The sequence below is a fragment of the Coffea eugenioides genome, chromosome 8 (assembly GCF_003713205.1).
Source record: "Coffea eugenioides isolate CCC68of chromosome 8, Ceug_1.0, whole genome shotgun sequence".
In the NCBI taxonomy this organism is placed as follows: Eukaryota; Viridiplantae; Streptophyta; class Magnoliopsida; order Gentianales; family Rubiaceae; genus Coffea; species Coffea eugenioides.
In genome coordinates, this window is record NC_040042.1 from 33,129,087 (window position 1) to 33,152,529 (window position 23,443).

The 23,443-nt window shown below is 37.8% G+C and overlaps 1 protein-coding gene and 1 non-coding gene across 2 annotated transcripts; one reads left to right on the forward strand and one right to left on the reverse strand.

Annotated features, from left to right (window-relative positions):
* The first annotated feature begins 17,924 nt into the window (after positions 1-17,924).
* On the forward strand, positions 17,925-19,322 carry LOC113780589. The gene is made up of 2 exons (XM_027326374.1): positions 17,925-18,758; positions 18,873-19,322. Exons 1-2 carry the CDS (start codon positions 17,925-17,927, stop codon positions 19,320-19,322), a joined length of 1,284 nt encoding a protein of 427 aa, XP_027182175.1.
* On the reverse strand, positions 18,297-18,403 carry LOC113781816. The gene has a single exon (XR_003469720.1). It is a non-coding gene; the product is annotated as a small nucleolar RNA R71 (small nucleolar RNA).
* Positions 19,323-23,443: the final 4,121 nt, after the last annotated feature.

The following is a 23,443-nucleotide window of genomic DNA, read 5'->3' on the forward strand; positions in this document are numbered from 1 at the left end:
ATTAAATTCATTTTAAGTGGTGGAAATATGATATATTAGCAAGCTTATGTTAATGTCATTTCGTAGAGTTGATTTGATGCTAAATGTCCCTTAAACATTTGAGTGCAGAGTGTATACACTATTATCCGTGTGAGAGCTATTGAACTTTGTGCATCTTGATTTTGATAAAATTGTTGAGAAGACATGATACTTGTGTTAGTATGCATTGTGCTATACGTGTTGGTCATCTCGACTGTGATTCTTGGGTAGTGAATGCTTGAGGGCAAGCATCGTTTAGGTGTGGGGGAATTTGTTAAGTGGCTAATTGTGCATATATTTAGTGAATATTTTCCCCTTTATTTTGTTAAAATATGGCGTTAATTGATATATTTCACTCATATTTGAATTTGGTATTGTTTTAGAAATTGTTGGTGAGCATGAAGTAAAAGGCGCATTAAAAGTCGACTTTCCAGAAGACGTCTTGTTAAGCGTGTCCACGCTTTGTCAAACGCGAAGTGGTGCTTCTAAAGATCTATGTCCAGTAGACTCCAATCTGTTAAGTGTGCCCACGCCTTATTTGACAAGGCAGTCAAGAGATCATAGGACATAAGATCAATCTGTCAATTGATCAAAAAGCTGGTTGCATCCCATGGTTTTACACATTTGTCACAGGATTGGAGATCTTGAGGGGCTATGACTCAATGTAATTTATTTTGGAAACCAATTGATGTGTTTTGGTTGGTTAGTTTAGTTTAAGTAGGAGTCCTAGTAGGTAAAGGGGATCCCATCTTTATTAATAGGGGAGAAAATGGACATGGGATCTATCTCTGATTCTTTTTCTTTTTTCCCTCTTCGAAAACAAAAAAATAAGAAAACCATTACTTAGTCTTGGTCGCGAATCTACCATGAGGAGCGGCTAATTTCTTTTTTAGTTGAAGGTTAATCGAAGCTTTGGTTCGACTATACTGTGAGATCTAATTTGATTTGTTTGCTTCATTTATTTATGAGTATTTATATATTCTTTGTTCATTCATGATTATGATTATTTTCAACAATTAGATACCTGATCAATATTTAATTGTCGAAATAGTCTATTGCCATCTAAAATATCAAATCCGTAATTATTTGATGGTTTTAGTTTTTGTGGTGAGTGATATAATTTGATTGTAAAAGAGACTTTCGAATTTATGTCACGGAAATATATAATAAAACTTAAATGAACCAAAGTTGCGTGTTTGTTGGTTAGAATTGGTAGCTTCTCTATTTATTAATACTGTCAATAGGTTATGTCGCGCCCCATTTTTTGAAAAAATGATAAAATTACGCATTTTGATAAAAATGAATTTTTGATTAATGTTGATTGAAAATGAGTTTTTGATTTTTAGAAAATAAATAAAGAAAATGGGTCTTAAAGGGACTTAAAAGTGCGATGATTTTGACCCAAAAATAATAGTTTAAAAAGAATTTTTAATAAAAAATAGGAGTCGCCACTTGGTATTGAGTTAAGGTGTACCAAGTCATCTAAAATGAATTTTTAAAGAAAAAGTAGAGAAAAACCCTTTTTAAACGATTCCAAATCTACAAAAATCAAGAGAAAAGGGGTCCGGAGTCACATTTAAAGAAAGGGAAGTTAAGGATAAAATCTAAAGCACCTTTCAACCTAACCAAGGCTAGTTGCGTGATTTAGTCAAAATTTTTCTTATTTTAACTTAAGAATTTATCACATTTGGATGTTACTACATGAATGCAAAATCTAAACCTAGGATGATATCGAGGGGTCGGAGTATCTCTTCAAAATTTAATTGGTGCAAATCACGTTAATTGTGATGTCTAAGTTTACTTTTTGAAGAGGTCACGAATATGCAAAAATATGAGACTTGAAGGAAAGAAAAGAAAAGAATAATTATACAAATATACATGATCTAAAGAAATGCATCATAACGGGTGCGGGGGGTTAAAATTCGTGATTCAATTTTTCCTTTAATAGAGAGAATACGAGCGTGCTAAGACTAGAGAACCATACTCGTCCATATTCCATATTTGATGGGGTATTTATTATCTAGTCAAGCAAATGATCTAACCTAATTCTAATTTTTTTTAAAAATGAAATGCATGTCTAATGTCATGTCTCACACATAGGGATAAGGGATATACATAAGGAAAAATATCATGCAAAAATGATGAGGATTCTAAAAAGTATAAAATATGCATGGAATGTAGTGTTTTGTCATACAAACATGATTTAATGCGTGGATGGTCCCTAAGGGTTTAGCGTTGGATTAGTCAATGTCTATAAGTTCTCACTAGCGTAGGACTAGTGAGAAATAGAGAAAGGGCCACAACTAACGTTGGACTAGCGTGGAATCGAGAAAAGGGCCAAAACATGCGTTGGACTAGTGTGATGACGTCATGCACTTATTATAATTAAATAAATCATATAAAACATAATAAAATAAATAAACACATAAATCACATATAGCACATAAGCATGATATCTAGATGCAAAGGTCCTAAGAAAGTGAATAACACATAAACACACAAGCATGCAAAATACACAAAGCAAATAAAGCGAATGAAGACCTAACTATTACATTTGGGGGACCTAACTACAATCTAAAGGGGTAAAGAATGAAATAAAATAAAATAATAACCTAACTATTACAATTTTGACATTTAATTGTCTTCCAAATAATTAAAAATTGAATTAAAATAAATATACAAAATGGAAACAATTAAAGTGACTAAATAAATAAATGAAATAAAAACATTCAAAAGGCATGCAATTACACATGTAAAGTCACATAGGGGCACATAGGATCAAGTAAAATCAAAATAAAGAGTAGAGTATACGTCCCTTGACGTAGTAACTAATTGGGGTTTGGGTTTGCCCTATTTAACTCCAAAATTAACAAAAATCATCAAGGCACCAATTTAATTAACAAATAAATCATAAAAAATAGAAATAAACATGCAATCAATCAATTGAAGCATTCAAATGGAATGTAATTCATAATTAAAGAGGAAAAGCAACTTCTATTTAAGAAATCAAATCTAACAGGGACCTAATAGCAAAAATTGATATAGTTTTAGGGGCTAAATTATAATTATCACAAAGATTCGGGGGCAAAATTTGATCATGGCCACCGCCATATACAAAATTTGTATTTTTCTCGAATAAATATTTATTATTGTACAAGCTCGACACCTATTAATTTTTGGCGCCGTTGCTGGAGACTGGTATCTGATTAATTTGTTTATTTTTGAGTTCATCTTGTTTTCTTTCTTTGTTTTTTCTCTTATTTTTTTTTATATATAGTTTATGACTGCTAACATTCCGTATTTTGGTAATAAACTAGATTTTATTTCTAGAAGGGGTTATAAGACTCATGCTTTTTCTAATGATCAATTGGTTATTACAAATTGTGAAAGTTATTTTGCCCTAAATCATTCAACCGACATATACCCCGTATTTCAAAATGGGCTAAGTGTTCCAATCGATATTTTTGAAGATTTTTCACCTCAATATCAAACGTGGTATGACCCTTATTCAGACGAGTATGATCAAGGATGGTAGGATAATTCCAATCTTAATTATGAACAAAGGGCAATAAGTTTTCAACACCAAAAGTCTTAACTACCATCATCCATGTCAGGTATGTCTCTTGAAGAAATGATTGAATTACTAGTTACTAACACATATCATTTTCAACAGCACACACAAAGAATAATTAAAAGTATGGAAGATGGAATGCGTGAATTGGCATCTACAATGAGCAAATTGATTTCTCCAATTTATGAAGAATTGCCGTCACAGACCAACATCGACCTTAAAGAAGATGAGAGTGCAATTATCCGAACAAATGACATGAAATTGCAAGAGTTTCAAGAAGAAAAATCTAAAGATACAGTTGAAAAGAGAATTGAAATGCAAGAAATGGAACCCCAATATCAAATTGTTCAAGTGAATGAATCCAGTGAACAATTTTCAAATGCGGTGACATCTCCTCCATTCCTTAATCAACATTCTCCTGACTCTTATTCTTTAATTCCTGTTAGTGGGATTGATTTTATTATACCAGACAATTTTGAGTTTCATGATAAAAATAAGTTAAGAGTTGCGATGGCAAAATATCTCGAACCAGTAATGCTCGTGATGGAGGAGTAAATGAAGAATTAATATTCTTGTTTACTTGTTTGGTGCCATCTACTAGTCCATGGAAGACCGTACCTCGCATGCTCAATGGTTACTTTATTTACGAGGAATATCAAGACTACATAGAAGATGAAACATTGAAACGAGTTACACGGTTTTATCCTCCGTGAATAAACATGGCAATGTCTAGCCAAAAACATTAAAAAAAGACACTTATTAGGAGGCAACCCAATCCATTTTTTTTAAAGTTATTTGTTAATTTGTTATTTTATTATTGTTTATTATTTATTATGTGTTTCAATATGTTTCTCTTAGATTTTTCATATTTGGTGGCTAAAATTTTCGTTGTTGATGATTAGCAAGTATCCTACTAGTTAGGCGTGCCAACACCAATTAGACACACCTAAGGAAGGCAGTTTTCATCTGCGGGTAGAAGACTTTTCAATAGTTAGACGTGCCTACGCTAAGTGGTCACGCCTAAGGCATGAAATTTTCGTCGTTTCGACAGAAAACTCAGCATTAATTAGGTGTGCCCAAGTCATGTGGTCATGCTTAAGAAACTTAATTTTCGAGGGTCAGTCAGAAGATTCGAGAGCAGTTAGACGTGCCCACGTCTAAGTAGCGGTTCAAAAAAAAAATCCAACCGTACCCTATTCTTTTTCTCTCTTTCTTTTTCTTTCTCTTCTCCCTTCCCTTTTCTTCCTTTCCTGTTGCTGCTGCTATCTCTCCCCCTCTCTGCGGATGTAAGCGGCTGCCAATCACCGCTGCTTGCGCAGTTTCTGCTCGTCACCATCACTACCATACCATGCCACCGCCGCTAGCCACCACCCATGGCCATCTCCACTTCCGCTATCTGTTGGCATCTCCGATTTTGGTATGGGGGCAGTAAGGGTTTACCATATTGGTTTCACACCACCATTTTCACCTATGTCATAGCTACCCTCCATTACGTGGTCAGGGAAGTTTTGTTGTCCCTTTTATTTTGTATTCTATTTTTTATCTCTTACATTGGAGATAATATAAGATTTAGGTGTGGGGGGTAGCATATTGATAATATATTGAAAAAGTGTAAATGTAGGTATTTTTGTTGGAATTTTTTGTTTGACTTTGTCAAATTTTGTCCAATTTTTGCCTATCTTTATGCATATTTGTGATTGTTCCTGATAAACGATGGTTAAATGTGTCAAATTTTTCTATTGCTAAAATTTTACACTCTAAAGTGTTAAGTATGATATGGTTAAGTTTAAGGGTATCTCTTTGGTGAATATTTGAGATTTTGTGACTTTTACACTTTTTGGTTAACTAATCTAAATATTGTAAATATTTGTCTAGCATTTTTTGTGTAAATTGGTTTAACTATTAATCTTAGTTCTCCATATTTGAGAAATGAAGCGGGCTTGTGTGATTTTTAATTTTAATTTGGTGCTTATTTATGAATAGTATTCGGTTATACTCTGCTAGTATCGTTGCCTAGTAACCGGAGGCCTTCACCACAAGTGTTGATTTTCATGTCAAAAAGCGATGATAGCTATAAATATGTGGTTTTTTAAGTGATGAGGGCTGAGTTACCGGGTTCTTTCATTTGACAAATGTCGGAGTTCACATCAAAACGCTTAAATGGCTAAAGATTAAGCATTCCCCCTTAAAAAAATTTCAAGTGTGGGGATATTTTAGAAAACAAAAAAATATGTGCTAATGGTGAAAAATGTGGAAGTGTTTGAATGAATTGTTAGTCCACTGATCCATGAATTTTAATGTTGAGATTTTGCTTAATAGTCGAGCCATTTGCTTATGGATGCTAGTTGAATATTGTATATTCTTAGATTAGTTAGTCATAAATTGAAAGATTCCTTGATCTTGAAAGCTAACTGGAGAGATATTTTTTTTTTTTGAAAATTGCCACTAATACTTGACATATGTTTTAATTGTATCTTGGCAATAAAAGATTTGAATAATAGCTATTGTTTGAACTTGATTGCTTGATTTGTTGTTTCCCATGCTTGAGGACAAGCATGGTTTAGGTGTGGGAGAAATTGATAGATTACATTTTTATCATTAATTTTATGATTGTTTTCCTCATTTATACTACCAAATATTGTATTAATTGATTGATTCAACTTATATTTGGTATTTTATGCCAATTGTAGGAAGGTGGCTCAAAAAAATAATAAAAGAGGTGATTTTTCAAGAGTTTTCCAATTTAAGATGAAGTCTACATAGAGTATTGGATGAAAATTAGGAAACTACCACTTTTTATTAGATGTTTTATTAGGGAACAATTAGCATTAGTTGGAGAAGTTTCCTTTTTCAATTAGAATTATATTTTTGGTTGGCCAATGGACGGCCGAAGTAGTAGACTTCAAGTAGAAAACAAAGAGGTAGAAAAGGCCAGAATCCCGCGTGATTACTACTTTGGAGGGAACAAGAAAAAGGAGACGGCCGCTGGTCTTTTCTTTAGTTAGTCTCTAGAGAAAAACCAATAGTTAGCTATGGATTCTCGCGGATCAACCATGAGAATTTGTAGCTAAATCTCCGTTTTCTAGTTGAAGGTCAATTTGAGGACTCGGTTCTAAACATCTGTGAGATCGAATTATTTTACTTATTTCTTTTATTCATTGGTATTTGTACGTTTTCTGGTTTAACTTCTTATGATTGTTATGTTATTTGAATGTCAAGGGCCCGATATTCGAATTAATCTAATAATCTACAGTCAGATTAGTTGATTGAATCTGTAATTGTTCAATTGATTAATACCAGTGGCGACTAGCGTGATTGGAACCGACTATCAGTGACGGCCGAAGTCGTAGACTTCAATTAGAAACAAAGAGGAAGAAAAGGCCAGAATCCCCCGCGATTACTACTTTGGAGGGAACAAGAAAAATGAGACGGCCACTAGTCTCTTCTTTAGTTAGTCTTTAGAGAAAAACCAATAGTTAGCTATGGATTCCCGCGAATCTCCCTTGAGAATTTGTAGCTAAATCTCCGTTTTTTAGTTGAAGGTCAATTTGAAGACTCGATTCTAAAAATCTGTGAGATCGAATTATTTTACTTATTTCTTTCATTCATTAGTATTTGTATATTTTCTGGTTTAACTTCTTATGATTGTTATTTTATTTGAATGTTAAGGGTCCGATATTGGAATTAATCTAATAATATATAATCAGATTAGTTGATTGAATCCGTAATTGTTCAATTGATTAATACCAGTGGCGACTAGTGTGATTGATTTCATGTCAGGTGATAGGTGTCGAGCCTGTGCAATAATAATAATAAAACCCAACTACCATCTAAAGCAGTCAATAATCAATTCTAGTACTAGAGCAGGGTCTCTAGGTATGCAATGGGTTACTTGATTCACCCTGTTCCCGAAGAGTTTGCTTAATCCGATATACCAGAATTAATTATCTGACTAAATTTACTAACTAGTAGACAGTGGCAAGCAGAGTCGTCTCCTCAGAGACTGGGGAGAAATTTGTTTCCTTTCGAGTCAAGATAAATGGGGGGTTCTAGGATTAAATGCTAATGAACTAAATAAATTGAATGCGAAAAATAATTAATTGACAGAAATACTTGAGAGAACTCTAGCTAAGGGTACACTTCAGAAATAGTTCATGCACTGATCATCGATCACATAAAATTCCAGCATTTATTAATAGATTGGTTATAGCTGTCATACACGCGATAAATAGCCAGTTTTTCCTTATTTTTTCGATAGTCAAGGTACGACCGTTAACTATTTCTCTAACCCGAAAATAATTCTAGGTACGATTGTAAGATTTAATTTCTAGATTGCATTAAGGTTTAGAAAAGCCCAATCCTAATTAACAAACACGCTACGAGGGTCTGTTTAAGCTAGATCGTACGTTCTCCTAGCATAAACCCAATTATTCCAATTGCTACCGGGACAGAGGTAATCAACAAATTACGGATCCAACTACCCCTAATTAGCAAAATAGCCTATGTGAATAATTAAATATTGCACACTATTCAACCGTACACAAAAGGTATAACAATTGAAAGCAGAAAACATATAAATACCAATAAATGGAGGAAGCAATTAAAATAATTTAGATCTCACAGTATTTGTCGAACCAAATCTTCAGTTGTCCCCTTGACTAGAATTAGAGAGTTAGTTCTCCATTAGTGGAGAACAAGCCAAGCGTAGAGAATTAGGAAAAATTGCCAAAATGGCTCTCTCAATTTCGGTCAACCGCAAAAGAACGAGGAATTTTTGTTGCTTTCAATTGTTTCCAACCCAAGGCATATGAGAGAGTCTAATGCTCTCTTCAATTTGGTCAAACAAAAGTAAAACGCAAAACCCCACAAGTCCACAATTGCGACTCCTCCCGTTGGTTTCTTCCTAATTGTTTACAAAGCACCACCAAAGTCAAAGACAAGTCTTAGGAAAAGTACCCTCACCTTTTCACGTTGGTAGCCACACAAAAAGGCAAAAAGGAATTCCTCCTTTTTTTCGGGCAGGCCCCATCAAAGAGAGTAACGTAAATCTCATCCTAGTTTTTCTCCTACAAAGTTGGCAACTGACTACCAAAAACTTCATAATTAACAAATCCTATTACAGATAACTCTCTTCAGCTTGGGAATGACCCCACTGCTTTCCAAAGTTGTAGTTCGCTGCCTCGCTAAATATTCTGGAGCTTCACACGTGCGACCTAGTACGGCTTTTTGGGTTGGAGTTAGGCGTGGGCACGCCTAAATGTCAAGAAGTACTCTGGAATTTGATTTTCAGTACTTTTCAGCATTACTTCCAGCAATTAACACAAAACCACAAACCTGAGTAGAATCCATCCAATAGAACGACATTAGTCCCAACAACTATGAAATAGTAGTGAAATAACCCACTAAAATGCACCCTATCAATCTCCCCCACACTTAAACTATGCTTGCCCTCAAGCATAATTCACTCAGAAGTGCAATTAAGATGCCAAGTAATTCACAGCAGTTCATACCAATAACGGTATTCCAAATTCCACAATAACTGCATTGAAATCAGAATATACCAAATTGACGCTTCTCACATTGATTATGCACTCATTCACTCCAAAGTGTGTAGGATATGGACATAGGATGGCTCTCAAATTAACACAATGAAATGACATCACTATAGGTTTGCTCATATATCATATCTCCACTACTTAACTATGAATCAAATGCACCAATTAAAGGGACTTTGCAAGGTTGGAATGGGGTTCGGGTGAAGGGGTGGAATAAAAAGAATTTTAAGGGTGTAAAAGTGTTAAAGAAAATGCCCAGAAATTCATTGCACATGTTCTTGCACATTTGAACCTTCAAGACATCTCAACAACCCAACAAGTGAAGTAATAGTCGGCACTCGTCACAAATACTTTGATTTCAGCTTCTTTTCTTTCTCTTTTCTTTTTTTCATATATTTTCCTTCTCTTTTTGTCTTTTTTACTTTTTTTTCTTAAATACCAACACCCTAGAAATCAACTTCACTTGTCATATTTGCATTTCTGATTTATCGCCTTTCAAATAACACCCTCAAACTCCCATGCAATAAGATCAAAGCATTTCCTCAACACACGGTTTAATAAGAAAGTCTAAAAAGATAATTGTCGGCTAACAATTAGGGTATTAAACAAAGAAAAAGGGTTAAAGGCTCAATTTGGCTCACTAAAGGTAAATAAAACAAAGGTGGATTTTTAAGCAAGTCAAACTAGTTCATTATCATTTTAATGCATCAAATTCAATTAAATGTGGTCTTAACATGCATAACTGAGCAAATTCTAGAATGACAAATCATGTACAATAACCACTCAACAAACGAAAGTTTAAGCCCAAAAATCGCACAAGTGGTCAAAATTATGTCAAGTTCAGCATATTCATCAATCAATTCATCATCAAGAAAAGTAGAACACCCCACGGCACGAACTTACTACTCATACTCATATCTCAATTGCATTCATCACTGTTTAAAGAAAATAACTACTAGGATAAAGAAAATGCAAATCAAACAACTAAAAACATAGTTAATCCTTACTCACACCTAAACCTTACACTGCCTCCAATTTAAGAAAATAAAGAGCTAAAACAGAAGTACAGGGGCAACGACACTTCCCTGAATACGGAGGAGGGTAGAAAGAGACTAGAACTCGGGAAGAAAGGGTAGGCGGAAACCCGCGTGGTGGAAGTACTGAGCCAAATTCTGCGCCATTCCGGCCACTTGGCGCTTTATCCGCTCCAATCTAGAGTCCATGTGATGCAACTAGAAACGAAAAACTGAAGACTGGCTATCAGTAGAAGACGTCAGCAGAGGTACAGAAGGGAAAGGTTCGGGGGCGTCCGTAGAAGGACCGCCAACCTCCGAGGTGACATGTTTGGAAGCTGTACGCCTAGAAGGACATGGATCGGCCCTGGGGGAGCGAATTGGAACGTACCATTTACCTATTACACTAGACCTATCTTTTCCAAATAAACTAAATCAAGAGGTTCCATAGTACATGCCAAATGCAGATTATGATTAGTCAAATCCAGAACCCCAAGATTTATAGTCAATTGAGTGATAAAAGACCTCAGGATAAATGGCTTATTTTTCTTACTCAAGACAGTTCGGAGGTGAGAAGTAAACCAACAACCCAAATTGATCTTAATCTGAGCAATCATATACCAAATAAAAAAGAACTCAGGTTTGGTTAAAATACCGAACTGTCTTTTCTACCAGAGAAACTATAAGCCATAAACCGGTGCAAATAGCAATAGGCGGGGCTCTTGAGAAAAGATGCCTTAGATTGGATAGGATCATAATTTTGTCGGTCAATTGACAATTCTTTCCAATAGCCAATGTTATGGGAGAAAAATGGCTCCGTGTATTCGCAAGAACTTGCCATATATTCCTCACTTTGGGAATACGGAATATCAATGAAACCGAGGGCCAAATTAAATTCAATAATAGATTGTGTGAACTCCCTACCTATCAATCTAAAACGCACCACCCCAGAAGTAGTAACGAAAAATTCATCAGGGATATTAAATTCAAAAGTAGTATAGAACTCCCACTTTAGCTCAGTAAAGGCAAGTAAAATAATAGCAACATAACGGGTCCAACCTATAGCGGCTAACTGCCTAGCGACCACATCCCTAATATTCAGGAGATCAAGTGTAGGGTCGTGGATATATTTATAAGAAATTATTTTCCTTGTGCAAGCAGCGGCATACTGTTCCCTATCGGTAGCCCTAGTAAAGGTCAAATGGCCACCGAAATAGGTCGGAGAGAAGATGTGAACCTCCTTATTCCGCCCAAGGCGGGTCCGAGAGCCTCCCAGAGCAGTCGTTTGGGAAGGTCCACTCAAAGGCATAGTAGGCTGTGGGGTGGAGGTGGAAGGTCTATTTTTACTTTTATTTTTTGGTTTGGTCATTTGATATCAGTGAACAGGGCAAGGTCAGGGTACAAGTTCTCAAAGTGAGTCAACAGGCAGCCAACTAAGCAAAGGGTCCCCAATCACAGCTCCAAACACCAACGATTAAGGAAATAGACAATAAACTCACCCAAAAACCAATTAAATAGGCAAATGCAGCAAAACTTTCTCCAACACCACGGGTTTAACCCAAAATTGAGCAAATAGTCAATAGCAGCCACAGACAAAATCACAGCACCCAAATTAAGTACAAATTATCTGTTATCAGTTAGAAAATCAAAATATTTGGCCTCAGCTACAAATTTAAAATCTGTCCTTAACTAATAAAAACTAGAAATCCGGCCTTAGCTAATTAAAAACTAGAAATTTGGTTTCAACTAGTAAGGTTTGAGATGATGGTCATTTACCACGAACTTCTTCTCCATCTTTAAACTTTGGATCTCCACTGCACCAGAATAAAAAACATTAGAAACGACAAATGGACCAATCCAACGAGAACGTAACTTATCGGAGAAAAGTTTAAATCTCAAGTGATACAAAAGGACTTTTTGCCCCACTACAAAGGACTTTCTCGAGACTTGTTGATTATGAAAAATTTTGCTCTTCTCCCTATAAATCAAGGCATTCTCGTAGGCCTCATACCTAATCTCTTCCAACTCTTGTAGCTGCAATTTTCTATGGACCCCCGCTTCATCCAGATCTATATTGCACTGCTTCACTACCCAAAATGCCTATGCTCGAACTCCACTAGAAGATGACAAGCCTTACCGAAAACTGGTCTATACGGGGACATCCAAATCGGCGTCTTGTATGCGGTGTGGTATGCCCATAGTGCATCTTCCAATTTCAAGTTCCAATAGTGCATAGTGCATATCTGTGCCACGTGCATGTCTCTACCATAGTGCGGTATGCCGAGCCTGTGCAATAATAATAATAAAACCTAACTACTACCTAAAGCAGTTAATAATCAATTCTAGTATTGGAGCAGGGACCCTAAGTGTGCAATGGGTTATTTGATTCACCCTATTCCCGAAGAGTTTGGTTAACCCAATATATCAGAATTAATTATCTGACTAAATTCACTAACTAGTAGACAGTGGCAAGCAGGGTCGTCTCCTCAGGGACTGGGGAGAAATTTGTTTCCTTTCCAGTCAAGATAAATAGGGGGTTCTATGATTAATTGCTAATGAACTAAATAAATCGAATGCGAAAAATAATTAATTGACAGAAATACTTGAGAGAACTCTAACCAGGGGTACACTTCAGAAATGATTCATGCACTGATCATCGATTCACATAAAATTTTAGTATTTATTAATAGATTAGTTATAGCTGTCATACACGCGATAAACAACCAACTTTTCCTTACTTTTTTGGTAGTCAAGGTACGACCGTTAACTATTTCTCTAACCCGAAAACAATCCTACGGTCGTCGGTATGACCGTAGAATTTAATTTCTAGATTGCATTAAGGTTTAGAAAAACCCAATTCTAATTAATAAACACGTTACGAGAGTTTGTTTAAACTAGATCGTATGTTCTCTTGATATAAATCCAATTATGCCAGTTGCTACCGGGACAGAGGTAATCGACCAATTACAGATCCAACTACCCCTAATTAGCAAAATAGGCTATGTGAATAATTAAATATTGTAGACTATTCAATCATACACAAAAGTTTTAACAATTGAAAGCAGAAAACATACAAATACCAATAAATGGAGGAAGCAATTAAAATAATTTAGATCTCACATTATTTGCCGAACCAAATCTTCAGTTGTCCCCTTGACTAAAATTAGAGAGTTAGTTTTCCATTAATGGAGAACAAGCCATGCGTAGAGAATTAGGAAAAATTGCCAAATTGGCTCTCTCAATTTCGGTCAACCGCGGAAGAAAAGAACGAGGAATTTTTGTTACTTTCAATTGTTTCCAACCCAAGGCATACGAGAGAGTCTAATGCTCTCTTCAATTTGGTCAAACAAAAGTAAAACGCAAAACCCCACAAGTCCACAATTGCGACTCCTCCCGTTGGTTTCTTCCTAATTGTTTACAAAGCACCACCAAAGTCAAAGACAAGTCTTAGGAAAAGTACCCTCACCTTTTCACGTTGGTAGCCACACAAAAAGGCAAAAAGGAATTCCTCCTTTTTTTCGGGCAGGCCCCATCAAAGAGAGTAACGTAAATCTCATCCTAGTTTTTCTCCTACAAAGTTGGTAACCGACTACCAAAAATTTCCTAATTAACAAATCCTATTACAGATAACTCTCTTCAGCTTGGGAGTGACCCCATTGCTTTCTAAAGTTGTAGTTCGCTGCCTCGCTCAATATTCTGGAGCTTCCCACGTGTGACCGAGTACGGGTTTTTGGTTTGGGGTTAGGCGTGGACACGCCTAAATGTCAAGAAATCCTTTGGAATTTGATTTTCAACACTTTTCAGCATCACTTCCTGCAATTAACACAAACCACCAAACCTGAGTAGAATCCATCTAATAGAGTGACATTTAGTCCCAACAACTATGAAATAGCAATGAAATAACCCACTAAAATGCACCCTATCATTAGGGAAACTTGTGATCTAATTTAAACGAACACTCGTAGCGTGTTTATTGGTTAGGATTGTGCTTTTCTAATTCTTATTGCAATCGAAAAATTAAATCCTATGGTTGTACCTAGGTTTATTTTTTGGTTATAGAAGTAGTTAATGGTCGTATCTTGACTATCGAAAAAGTATGGAAAGACTGGTTGTTTATTGCGTGTATGACAACTATAACCAATCTATTAATGAGTAATTGAATTATCTTTGCATCGATGATTAATTGAATGGACCATGTCTAAAAGTTGCATCTTTGACTAGAGTCGTATTGGTTATTGATTAATTCCTATTTATTTCTATTAGTTGTTTCATTAGTTAGTTAATTAGTTATTTTATATTCTCCAAAAAACTCCCATACTTTGGACTCTGGAAGAAATGAATTATCCCCAATCCCTGTGGATTCGACTTTGCTCACCGCTATATACAAAATTTGTATTTTTCTAGAGTAGATATTTATTATTGCACAGGCTTGATAGCTATCACGTGGACCCACTCTTCTTCAACATCCAAACTAGATTTTTAGACCTCTGCTAACTCTTGGCTCCATCTCACACCAACCGGACTTCCTGCCAAACCTATGGTGCACTTAGTCCAATACTAGCCAAATTCCTTAACACCTTAGTCCACCATCAAGGAGAGAATTTTTACCGTTCCAACTTTGAGAAGAATCCACTTGCCCCTGAGTAGCCCAGCCTCGAGACCTGAAACTCTGATACCAATTGTTAGGATCCAAGCGCAGAACACACAACTATTAAGATATCAAGTACACAACAATTTAATGATTAACAAATCACAAGTATGAAAGATAAATGACACATAAAATTTAACATGGTTCGGCTCCACCATTGAGCCTACATTCACGAAGAGAGAACTTGCACTTTATTATGAGAGAAAAACCCTATACAAGAATATAATTTGACTCCAAACCCAACTCTTGTATACCATCTCTCATCTCCCAAAAATCCTCTCTCACTACCTATGTATAAGGTTACATGTCATCTCTTGTGTGCCCTTGTGTGTCTCTTGTATAGTATGTCAATTCACCTATTTGTAGATAACATTATTTGGCCAAAACTCAAATAACAATAGAAAATCAATTCTAATTCCTAAACCTGTATAGAATTAGAGCTGTAAACGAACCGAATCGAATCGAGTATTTCATGTTTGAGCTCTGTTCATTAAGCGATTCGAACAACGTTCGTGTTCGTTCGTTAATTTTCGAACTCCAAACTTATGTTCGTGTTCGGCTCGTTAAGCAAAGTTCGTGTTCGAGTTCGAGTTCGTGTTCGGCTCGTTTAACATAAACGAGCTGTTCATGAACATACTCGAAATGCTCGAATCCAAATTATTTTAAGCCTTAAATATGCCATACAAATCATTAATCATTCTAAAAAGCAGTTAAAGCAACTAAGTGACTAAATTCTATTATTCATTAATTATAGAACTAACATTAACATAAAAACAATAAATAAAACAAAGCAATTTGCCCTCCAAATATAAAATTCTAGCCATAAAATTAATCCTAAAATTTGTCAAATGATAATTATATCCATGTTCGTGAACGTTCATTAAAACTCGCGAACATACTCGTGTTTGCGAACGTTCGTTTAGCATGTTCGCGAACGTTCATTAAAACTCGCGAACATGCTCGTGTTCACTCGATTGTTAATTGAACAAAAAAATTCGTTCGAACTCGATTCGTTTAAGGTTTCGAACGAACCTTTCACGAACACGAACGAGTCGAAACGAACCGAGCTACCAAACAGTTCGGTTCGTTTAACAGCTCTATATAGAATATGAAATAACTTCTAATTCTAAACTAAATAGGATATTTCTTGACTACTATTTCAAGTAACTAAAACCAATTAGAAAACTAGTTACTTCTATACAGAAGAAGAAATCTATCTAAAAGAAATTAAATCAATTTCCTAACAAAATTGATAGAGCGGTTATTTGGCAAATTTTGCACTGTTATTTTGTCCTAATTCTGGCTACTTACTGTGCTAAGTATAGAGGTTTAACTCATATTTCATATTTGTATGAATTATAGATGATGGTGTTAAAAGTAATCCCTTGAGACAATTTTTAGAAGACCCTTCATCTCAGGGTGTGCCCACGCCAGAAAAGGTAGATGTTACCGAAAAGCCGGATCCACGGGACCAACAGTAGGAGGCCCAATTAAGAAACCCGGTCTACGTGGACCAGAGGCGTGAGATCAGAGCCCTTGGACAAAAAGCCTTGTTCCTAATGCTTTTCTCCTGCGGCGGCTATAAAAGAATAGAAAAGCAGATCCATGTGACATCACTACATTAGCTTTAGTCTCCTTTTTGGAGAGATCCGTCAGACGCTTTCTTTTCCCTTTTTTCTTTCTTCCCTACGGTAGCTTTAGTTTTTTTTTCCTTTTCCCAAGCGATAGAGGTCCTTCCCCCTTTTGACTTTTAACTTTTCCGCTGGACAATTTCTGCGTAGCCTTTCGCTTGTAATTGCGGCTCCAATACGAAGCCAGAGCCAGATTTTCTCTTTGTTGTTATTTCGAGTAATTCACTTTCCCCAATTTCTCGGCAATTAATTTCTGGGCCATTGTGTGGATGATATTAATCGAATCACGCGAGATTGACACGATGAGGAGCGGCTAATTTTCTCCTCTACCCAAAGGTCGACGCGAGGGCGCGGTACATAATATCTGTGAGATCTAATCGAATCTTCATTATTTCTTCCAATTTGTTGCTATTCGTGCGTTTCCTGAATTAATTGTTCATGGGTATTTTATTAATTGAATATCAATGGTCGGGTATTTGATTTAATTTAATAGCCTACTGTCACATTAACTAAATTGAATCCGTAGTTGTTCGTTTAGTTGATACCTAGTGACAACCACCATAATTGGCTTTATGTTGGGGAAACGTAAGATCTAGTTTAAATAAACCCTCTTAGCGTGTTTATTAGTTAGGGTTGGGTTCTTCTAACTTTAATGCAATTGGGTAATTAAATTCCTATGGTCGTACCTAGGGTTGTTATCTGGTTAGCGGAACAGTCAATGGTCGTACCTTGTCTGTCGAAAAAGTAAGGAAGAACTGGTTATCAGAATTTGTTGATAACTATAACCAGCCTAGTGATGAATTGATGAAATATCTTTGCATCGATGATCATTTAATTGGACCGTGCCTGAGTAGTTGATCCTTTGAGTAGAATTTCATTAATTGCTACTTTTAGTAACTTGTGCTTTGTGAATTAGTTTGAATTTAGTTTGCTTTATTTTTATTCTTATTTTTTATTCGCCTCCCATTAAAAATCCCCCAATTTTATTCTATTGACTTGGAAAGAAATAATTTCCTACCCGCTCCCTGTGAAACCGACCCTACTTGCCATTGTATGCAAAATTAATATTTTTATAAACAAATCTGGTATATCGGATCAAGCAAACTCTTCGGCAACAAGGTGAATCAAGTAATCCATTGCACACCTAGGATCCCTGCTCCAATACTTGGATTTGTTCTATAATTAATTGTTGTGGTAATTAGGATTTTTTAGTAATTATTATTGCACATGTTCGGCACCTGTCAATTTTTGGCGCCGTTGTCGGGGAGCTGGCGTTTGGATTATTTGTTTCTTTTCAAATTCAGCTTTTATTTTATCTTATTCTATTCTTGGTATTTTTGCTAGTTTATGCCCCGTTCTTCTCGCACAGGTGAATTGATATACGACCCTGAGGTTGAGAAGGCAGCGCGTAGGCGGAGACAAGAGACCAAGAGACGAAAAGAAGGGCACTTATTTATTGCAAACGAGTCAGTAGAAAACGAAGTAAGCATGGCCAACACTCAAACATTAAGGGAGCTGGCCGCCCCGGAGCTAACTCACCAGCCCTTATGCATCACATTCCCCACTTTGGCTGAGAATACTGCTTTCGAACTGAAGTCGGGGTTGATTCACCTCTTACCTTCTTTCCATGGTCTCTCTGGTGAAGAACCCCACAAACACGTTAAGGAGTTCGAGGTGGTTTGTTCTAGTATGAAACCTCCTGGGGTCACTGAAGAGCAAATTAGACTGAGAGCCTTTCTGTTCTCTCTCAAGGATATAGTTAAAGATTGGTTGTACTACCTACTAGCAGGTAGTATTACCACATTGGCACAGTTAAAAAAGAAGTTTTTGGAAAAATTCTTCCCTGCATCCCGGGCTGCGAGTTTGAGGAAGGAGATCTGCAGCATTAAACAGTATCCCGGGGAGTCCTTGTATGAATATTGGAAAAGGTTTAACAAGTTGTGCACTAGATGCCCGCAACATCAAATTAGTGAACAACTGTTAATCCAATACTTCTATGAAGGACTCCAATCAGCTGATAGGAGTATCATTGACGCTGCGAGTGGGGGAGCACTGGCAAATAAGACACCGAAGGAAGCGTGGGAGCTTATCGAAGCCATGACAGAGAACTCCCAGCAGTTTGGCTTCCGTGAGAGCAACCCTACCCGTAGAGTCAACGAGGTAGAGACCTCATCCATACAGCAACAACTATCAGAGTTGACGTCTGTTGTTAGGCAATTAGCCATGAGAGACACGTCGCGAGCGAAAGTATGTGAAATTTGCACGAGTATGGACCATTGCACGGACACGTGCCACATTTTGCAAGAGGACGGGGTGGAACAGGTAAACATGGCCGGAGGCGTGCCCGCGCCCCGCAGGCAGTATGACCCGTACTCCAATACGTACAACCCGGGCTGAAGGGACCACCCCAATTTCAGTTTTGGTAACAAGCCATAGAATTCATTTTCTAATCGTCCACCAGGATTCCAACAACCGTGGCAACTAAAAGCTCAACCCTCGTCCTCTAGCTCAGGAAATTCTTTGGAGAAAATTGTCAAGAGTTTGGCAACAACTACCCCTCAGCTCCAGCAAGAGACTAGAACCTTAGTCACGACCACTGCTCAACTCCAGCAAGAGACTAGGTCCTTGGTCGCAAGCTCTACTCAGTTTCAACAAGACACTAGAGCGGGCATGAAAGACATGGAGATTCGAATGAGCCAAATGGCAACTGCCATTAATCGCCTGGAGTCCCATGTCTATGGGAAATTGCCTTCGCAGCCTGAAGCAAACCCCAAAAATGTAAATGCCATGACACTGAGGAGTGGTAGAGAAGTGGAAGGACCCAAAGCCACGAACTTGAAAAGCAAGAGTGAAGATGAAATCGAGAAGGAGATGGAAGAGGAATGACACATCCGTGACAACCCTGAAATAACTTTCACTCCCTCTGTACCTATTAAATCTAACTTACCTCCTTTGCCATGCAGGTTCGAGAAGACGAAGAAGGTGGAGAAGGAGAAAGAGATCCTGGAGGTGTTCAGAAAAGTGGAGATCAACATTCCTTTGTTGGAAGCAATCAAGCAAGTGCCGAAATACGCAAAATTTCTCAAGGACTTGTGCACTCGTAAGAGAAAGTTGAGAGGAGATGAAAGAGTAGCGGTGGGGGAGAACGTATCAGCCAGACTCCAAAGGAAGCTTCCGCCCAAATGTGGGAATCCAGGTATGTTCACGATCCCTTGTAAGATTAGAAATACGCCGATCAGGAAGGCCATGTTGGATTTAGGGACGTCAATCAATGTGATGCCAAAAATCATTTATATGTCTCTAAATCTAGGACCCCTTAAAGAAACGGCCATCATAATCTAACTAGCCGACCGCACTAATGCCTATCCTGAGGGGATAGTTGAGGATGTCTTGGTTCAGGTGAATGAATTAGTTTCTCCTGCAGATTTTTATATCCTGGACATGGGAGATGAAAAGTCGTTAAATCCATCGCCTATCTTGTTAGGTAGACCGTTTCTTAGTACTGCCAGGACCAAAATAGATGTGAATGAGAGCACTTTATCAATGGAATTTGATGGGAAAACTGTGAACTTTAATATTTTTGAGACAATGAAGTATCCAGAGGAATCTAACTCAGTCTTTGCTTTGAGCGTTATTGAGCCTTTTGTGCAGAAAACTTTCGAATTAGATGGCAAAGATGCATTGGAAATGGCTCTAATCAAGCATCTTGAGTTGGGTGTAACTCTTGATGTGGACTTAAGGGAAGAGTTGCTCCATGCTGTTGAAGCCTTACATTCACTACCCACTGTTTCTCCAAGGTATGAGCTTACTTCTCTCTTTGTGCCGGAACCTCGTACAAAGCTGCTTCCTTCAGTGGTGCAGGCGCCCAAGTTAGAGTTTAAGCCTCTCCCGAAGCATCTATAAAGTACGCATTCCTGGGAGATCGGGAGACGCTTCCAGTGATCATTTCTGCCCATTTATCTCCAAGTCAAGAGGACAGGCTGGTGCGACTCCTTAGGGAACATAAGGAGGCGATCGGGTGGAGTATAGCAGATATCAAAGGGATAAACCCGTCCTTGTGCATGCACCGGATAAGACTCGAGGATGATGTAAAGCCGGTGAGGCAAGCACAGCGAAGACTGAATCCCTTAATGATGGAGGTTGTGAAGAAGGAGATACTCAAACTCTTGGAGGTGGGGATCATCTTCGCTATTTTAGACAGCCTGTGGGTGAGTCCTGTCCAGGTGGTCCCGAAAAAGGCGGGAGTAACCGTAGAGGAGAACCAAGAGGGTGATATGGTCCCGATTAGGAAAGCTATTGGTTGGCATCAGTGCATTGACTACCGGAAGCTAAATTCTGTGACGAAAAAGGACCATTTCCCTCTCTCTTTTATTAACCAAATGATTGAAATGTTGGCTGGTCGTGTTTACTACTGTTTCTTGAATGGTTTTTCAGGGTACTTTCAGATTGCGATAGCACCAGAAGACCAGAAAAAGACTACATTTACGTGCCCATTTGGCACATTCGCTTACCGTCAGATGCCTTTCGGTCTCTGCAATGCCCCTGCAACCTTCCAAAGGTGTATGATAAGCATTTTCTCCGAGTATGTAGAGAAGATTATTGAAGTGTTCATGGATGATTTTAGCGTATACGGGAATAGTTTTGAGGAATGCCTTGATAATCTATCTCTGATTTTTGAAAAGGTGCATAGAAACGAATTTGGTTCTTAACTGGGAGAAATGTCATTTCATGGTCGAACATGGTATTGTCTTAGGGCATGTTGTGTCGGTTAAGGGAATAGAGGTAGACAAAGCTAAAATAGATCTTATCTCTGCTCTACCATACCCCGTATGTGTACGGGAAGTACGTTTTTTTTTAGGTTATGCAGGATTTTACAGGAGGTTTATCAAAGACTTTTCAAAGATAGGAGCACCCTGTTCAAGTTACTACAGAAGGACGTACCCTTTGACTCCACTAGCGAATACAAGGTAGCTTTTGATAAATTAAAGGACTCCTTGACGTCGTCACCCATCATTCAACCACCAGATTGGAACCTACCATTTGAAATCATGTGTGATGCTAGTGATTATGCCGTAAGGGCCGTATTGGGCCAAAGAATTGGAAAAGCGCCGCACGCGATCTACTACGCATCGAGAGCATTGAGTGGAGCCCAACTTAATTACTCCACGACGGAAAAAGAATTATTGGCCTCTATTTTTGCACTAGAAAAATTTAGGTCATATTTATTGGGTGCAAAAGTAATTATTTTCTCTGATCATGCAGTTTTGAGGTACCTGTTAGCGAAGAAGGATGCCAAACCGCGGCTCATTAGATGGATCCTGCTCCTGCAGGAGTTCGATTTAGAGATCAAGGATAAGAGCGGAGTCAAAAATTTGGTGGCTGATCATTTGAGCCGGTTGATCACAAATCAAGAGGATCTGCCGCTGAGAGAATCATTCCCTGAGGAGCAACTATTAGCCATTGATTCGTCGGTACCTTGGTATGCTGACATTGTCAATTTTTTGGTAACGAATCAATTGCCTGCAGGTTGGCCAAAGGCTAAGAGGGATAAGCTGAAGAGTGATGCCAAACACTATATTTGGGATGACCCCTACCTGTGGAGGCAATGCTCAGATCAAGTACTTAGAAGGTGTGTAAGTACCGGCGAGTTTCATTCTATTTTGACTTTCTGTCATTCATTTGCATGTGGAGGACATTTTGGTCCCAAGAGGACGGCTCGTAAGGTGTTAGAAAGTGGTTTTTATTGGCCTACTCTTTTTAAGGATGTATATTTGTTCTGTAAATTTTGTGATAAGTGTCAAAGGGTGGGGAATATCTCTCATAGAGACCAAATGAGTCAAACTCCCATATTATTTGTTGAGATTTTTGATGTCTGGGGTATAGATTTCATGGGTCCTTTTCCCTCATCCTTTGGTTTCTTATATATTATACTTGCTGTTGATTATGTTTCCAAATAGGTGGAGGCAAAGGCCACCCGGACTAATGATTCGAGAGTGGTTGCAGAATTTATAAAATCTAACATATTTGTCCGTTTTGGAATGCCAAGAGCCATAGTCAGTGACAGGGGCACCTATTTTTGCAATAAGACAATCACTGCTTTGTTTCGTAAGTATGGTGTGCTTCATAAAGTGTCCACTCCATATCATCCACAGACGAATGATCAGGCCGAATTGTCGAATAGGGAAGTTAAGTCCATCTTGGAGAAGATGGTGCGGCCTGATAGGAAAGACTGGAGTTTGAAGCTGGAAGATGCTCTCTGGGCCTACCGCACCGCCTATAAAACTCCGATTGGAATGTCTCCTTATAGGTTAGTCTTTCGGAAACCCTGCCACCTCCCGGTGGAATTTGAACACTGAGCATTTTGGGCGTTTAAACAGTGTAACGTGGATCTCATGGAGGCCGGAGGATATCGTAAGCTCCAACTACAAGAGTTGTAGGAGCTAAGGAATGAAACCTATGAGAACGCCGCAATTTATAAAAAGAAGAGTAAAATTTTTCATGACCAACAAGTCTCAAGAAAGTCATTTGTCGTTGAGCAGAAAGTTCTACTCTATCACTCGAGACTCAAGCTCTTTCCAGGTAAGTTGCGTTCACGCTGGATTGGTCTATTTGTTATTTCTAATATTTTTCATTATGGTGCAGTGGAAATCCAATGTATGAAGACAGAGAAGAAGTTCGTGGTCAATGGTCATTGTTTGAAACCCTATTATGAAGGGTTTAATAGTGAGCAAGTAGAGGTTATATTCCTTGATGATCCAAGTGGTCGGGTATAAACAATTGAAGGCCATGTCTAGCCAAAGGCGTTAAAGAAATGCGCTGCTTGGGAGGCAACCCAAGGATTACAGTATTAGTTGTGATCATTCTTCATTATTCTGTGATTTTTCAGTTTTATTTTTCAGTTTTGATTGTTTTTGTGGTGATGGACAGAAGACTAGCAATTCCAAGGCGTGCCCACGCCTTGGAAGGGGTGCATCGGGTGTCCTGAGCAAGTGGGAGACTGGCAGTCT

Excerpts from the sequence above, each read along its gene's own strand:
- LOC113780589 (XM_027326374.1), top strand. The coding sequence starts at position 17,925 with ATGGCCAACACTCAAACATTAAGGGAGCTGGCCGCCCCGGAGCTAACT. Across the intron at positions 18,759-18,872 it reads AAGAGGACGGGGTGGAACAG|AATTCATTTTCTAATCGTCC; the intron begins GTAAACATGGCC and ends AACAAGCCATAG.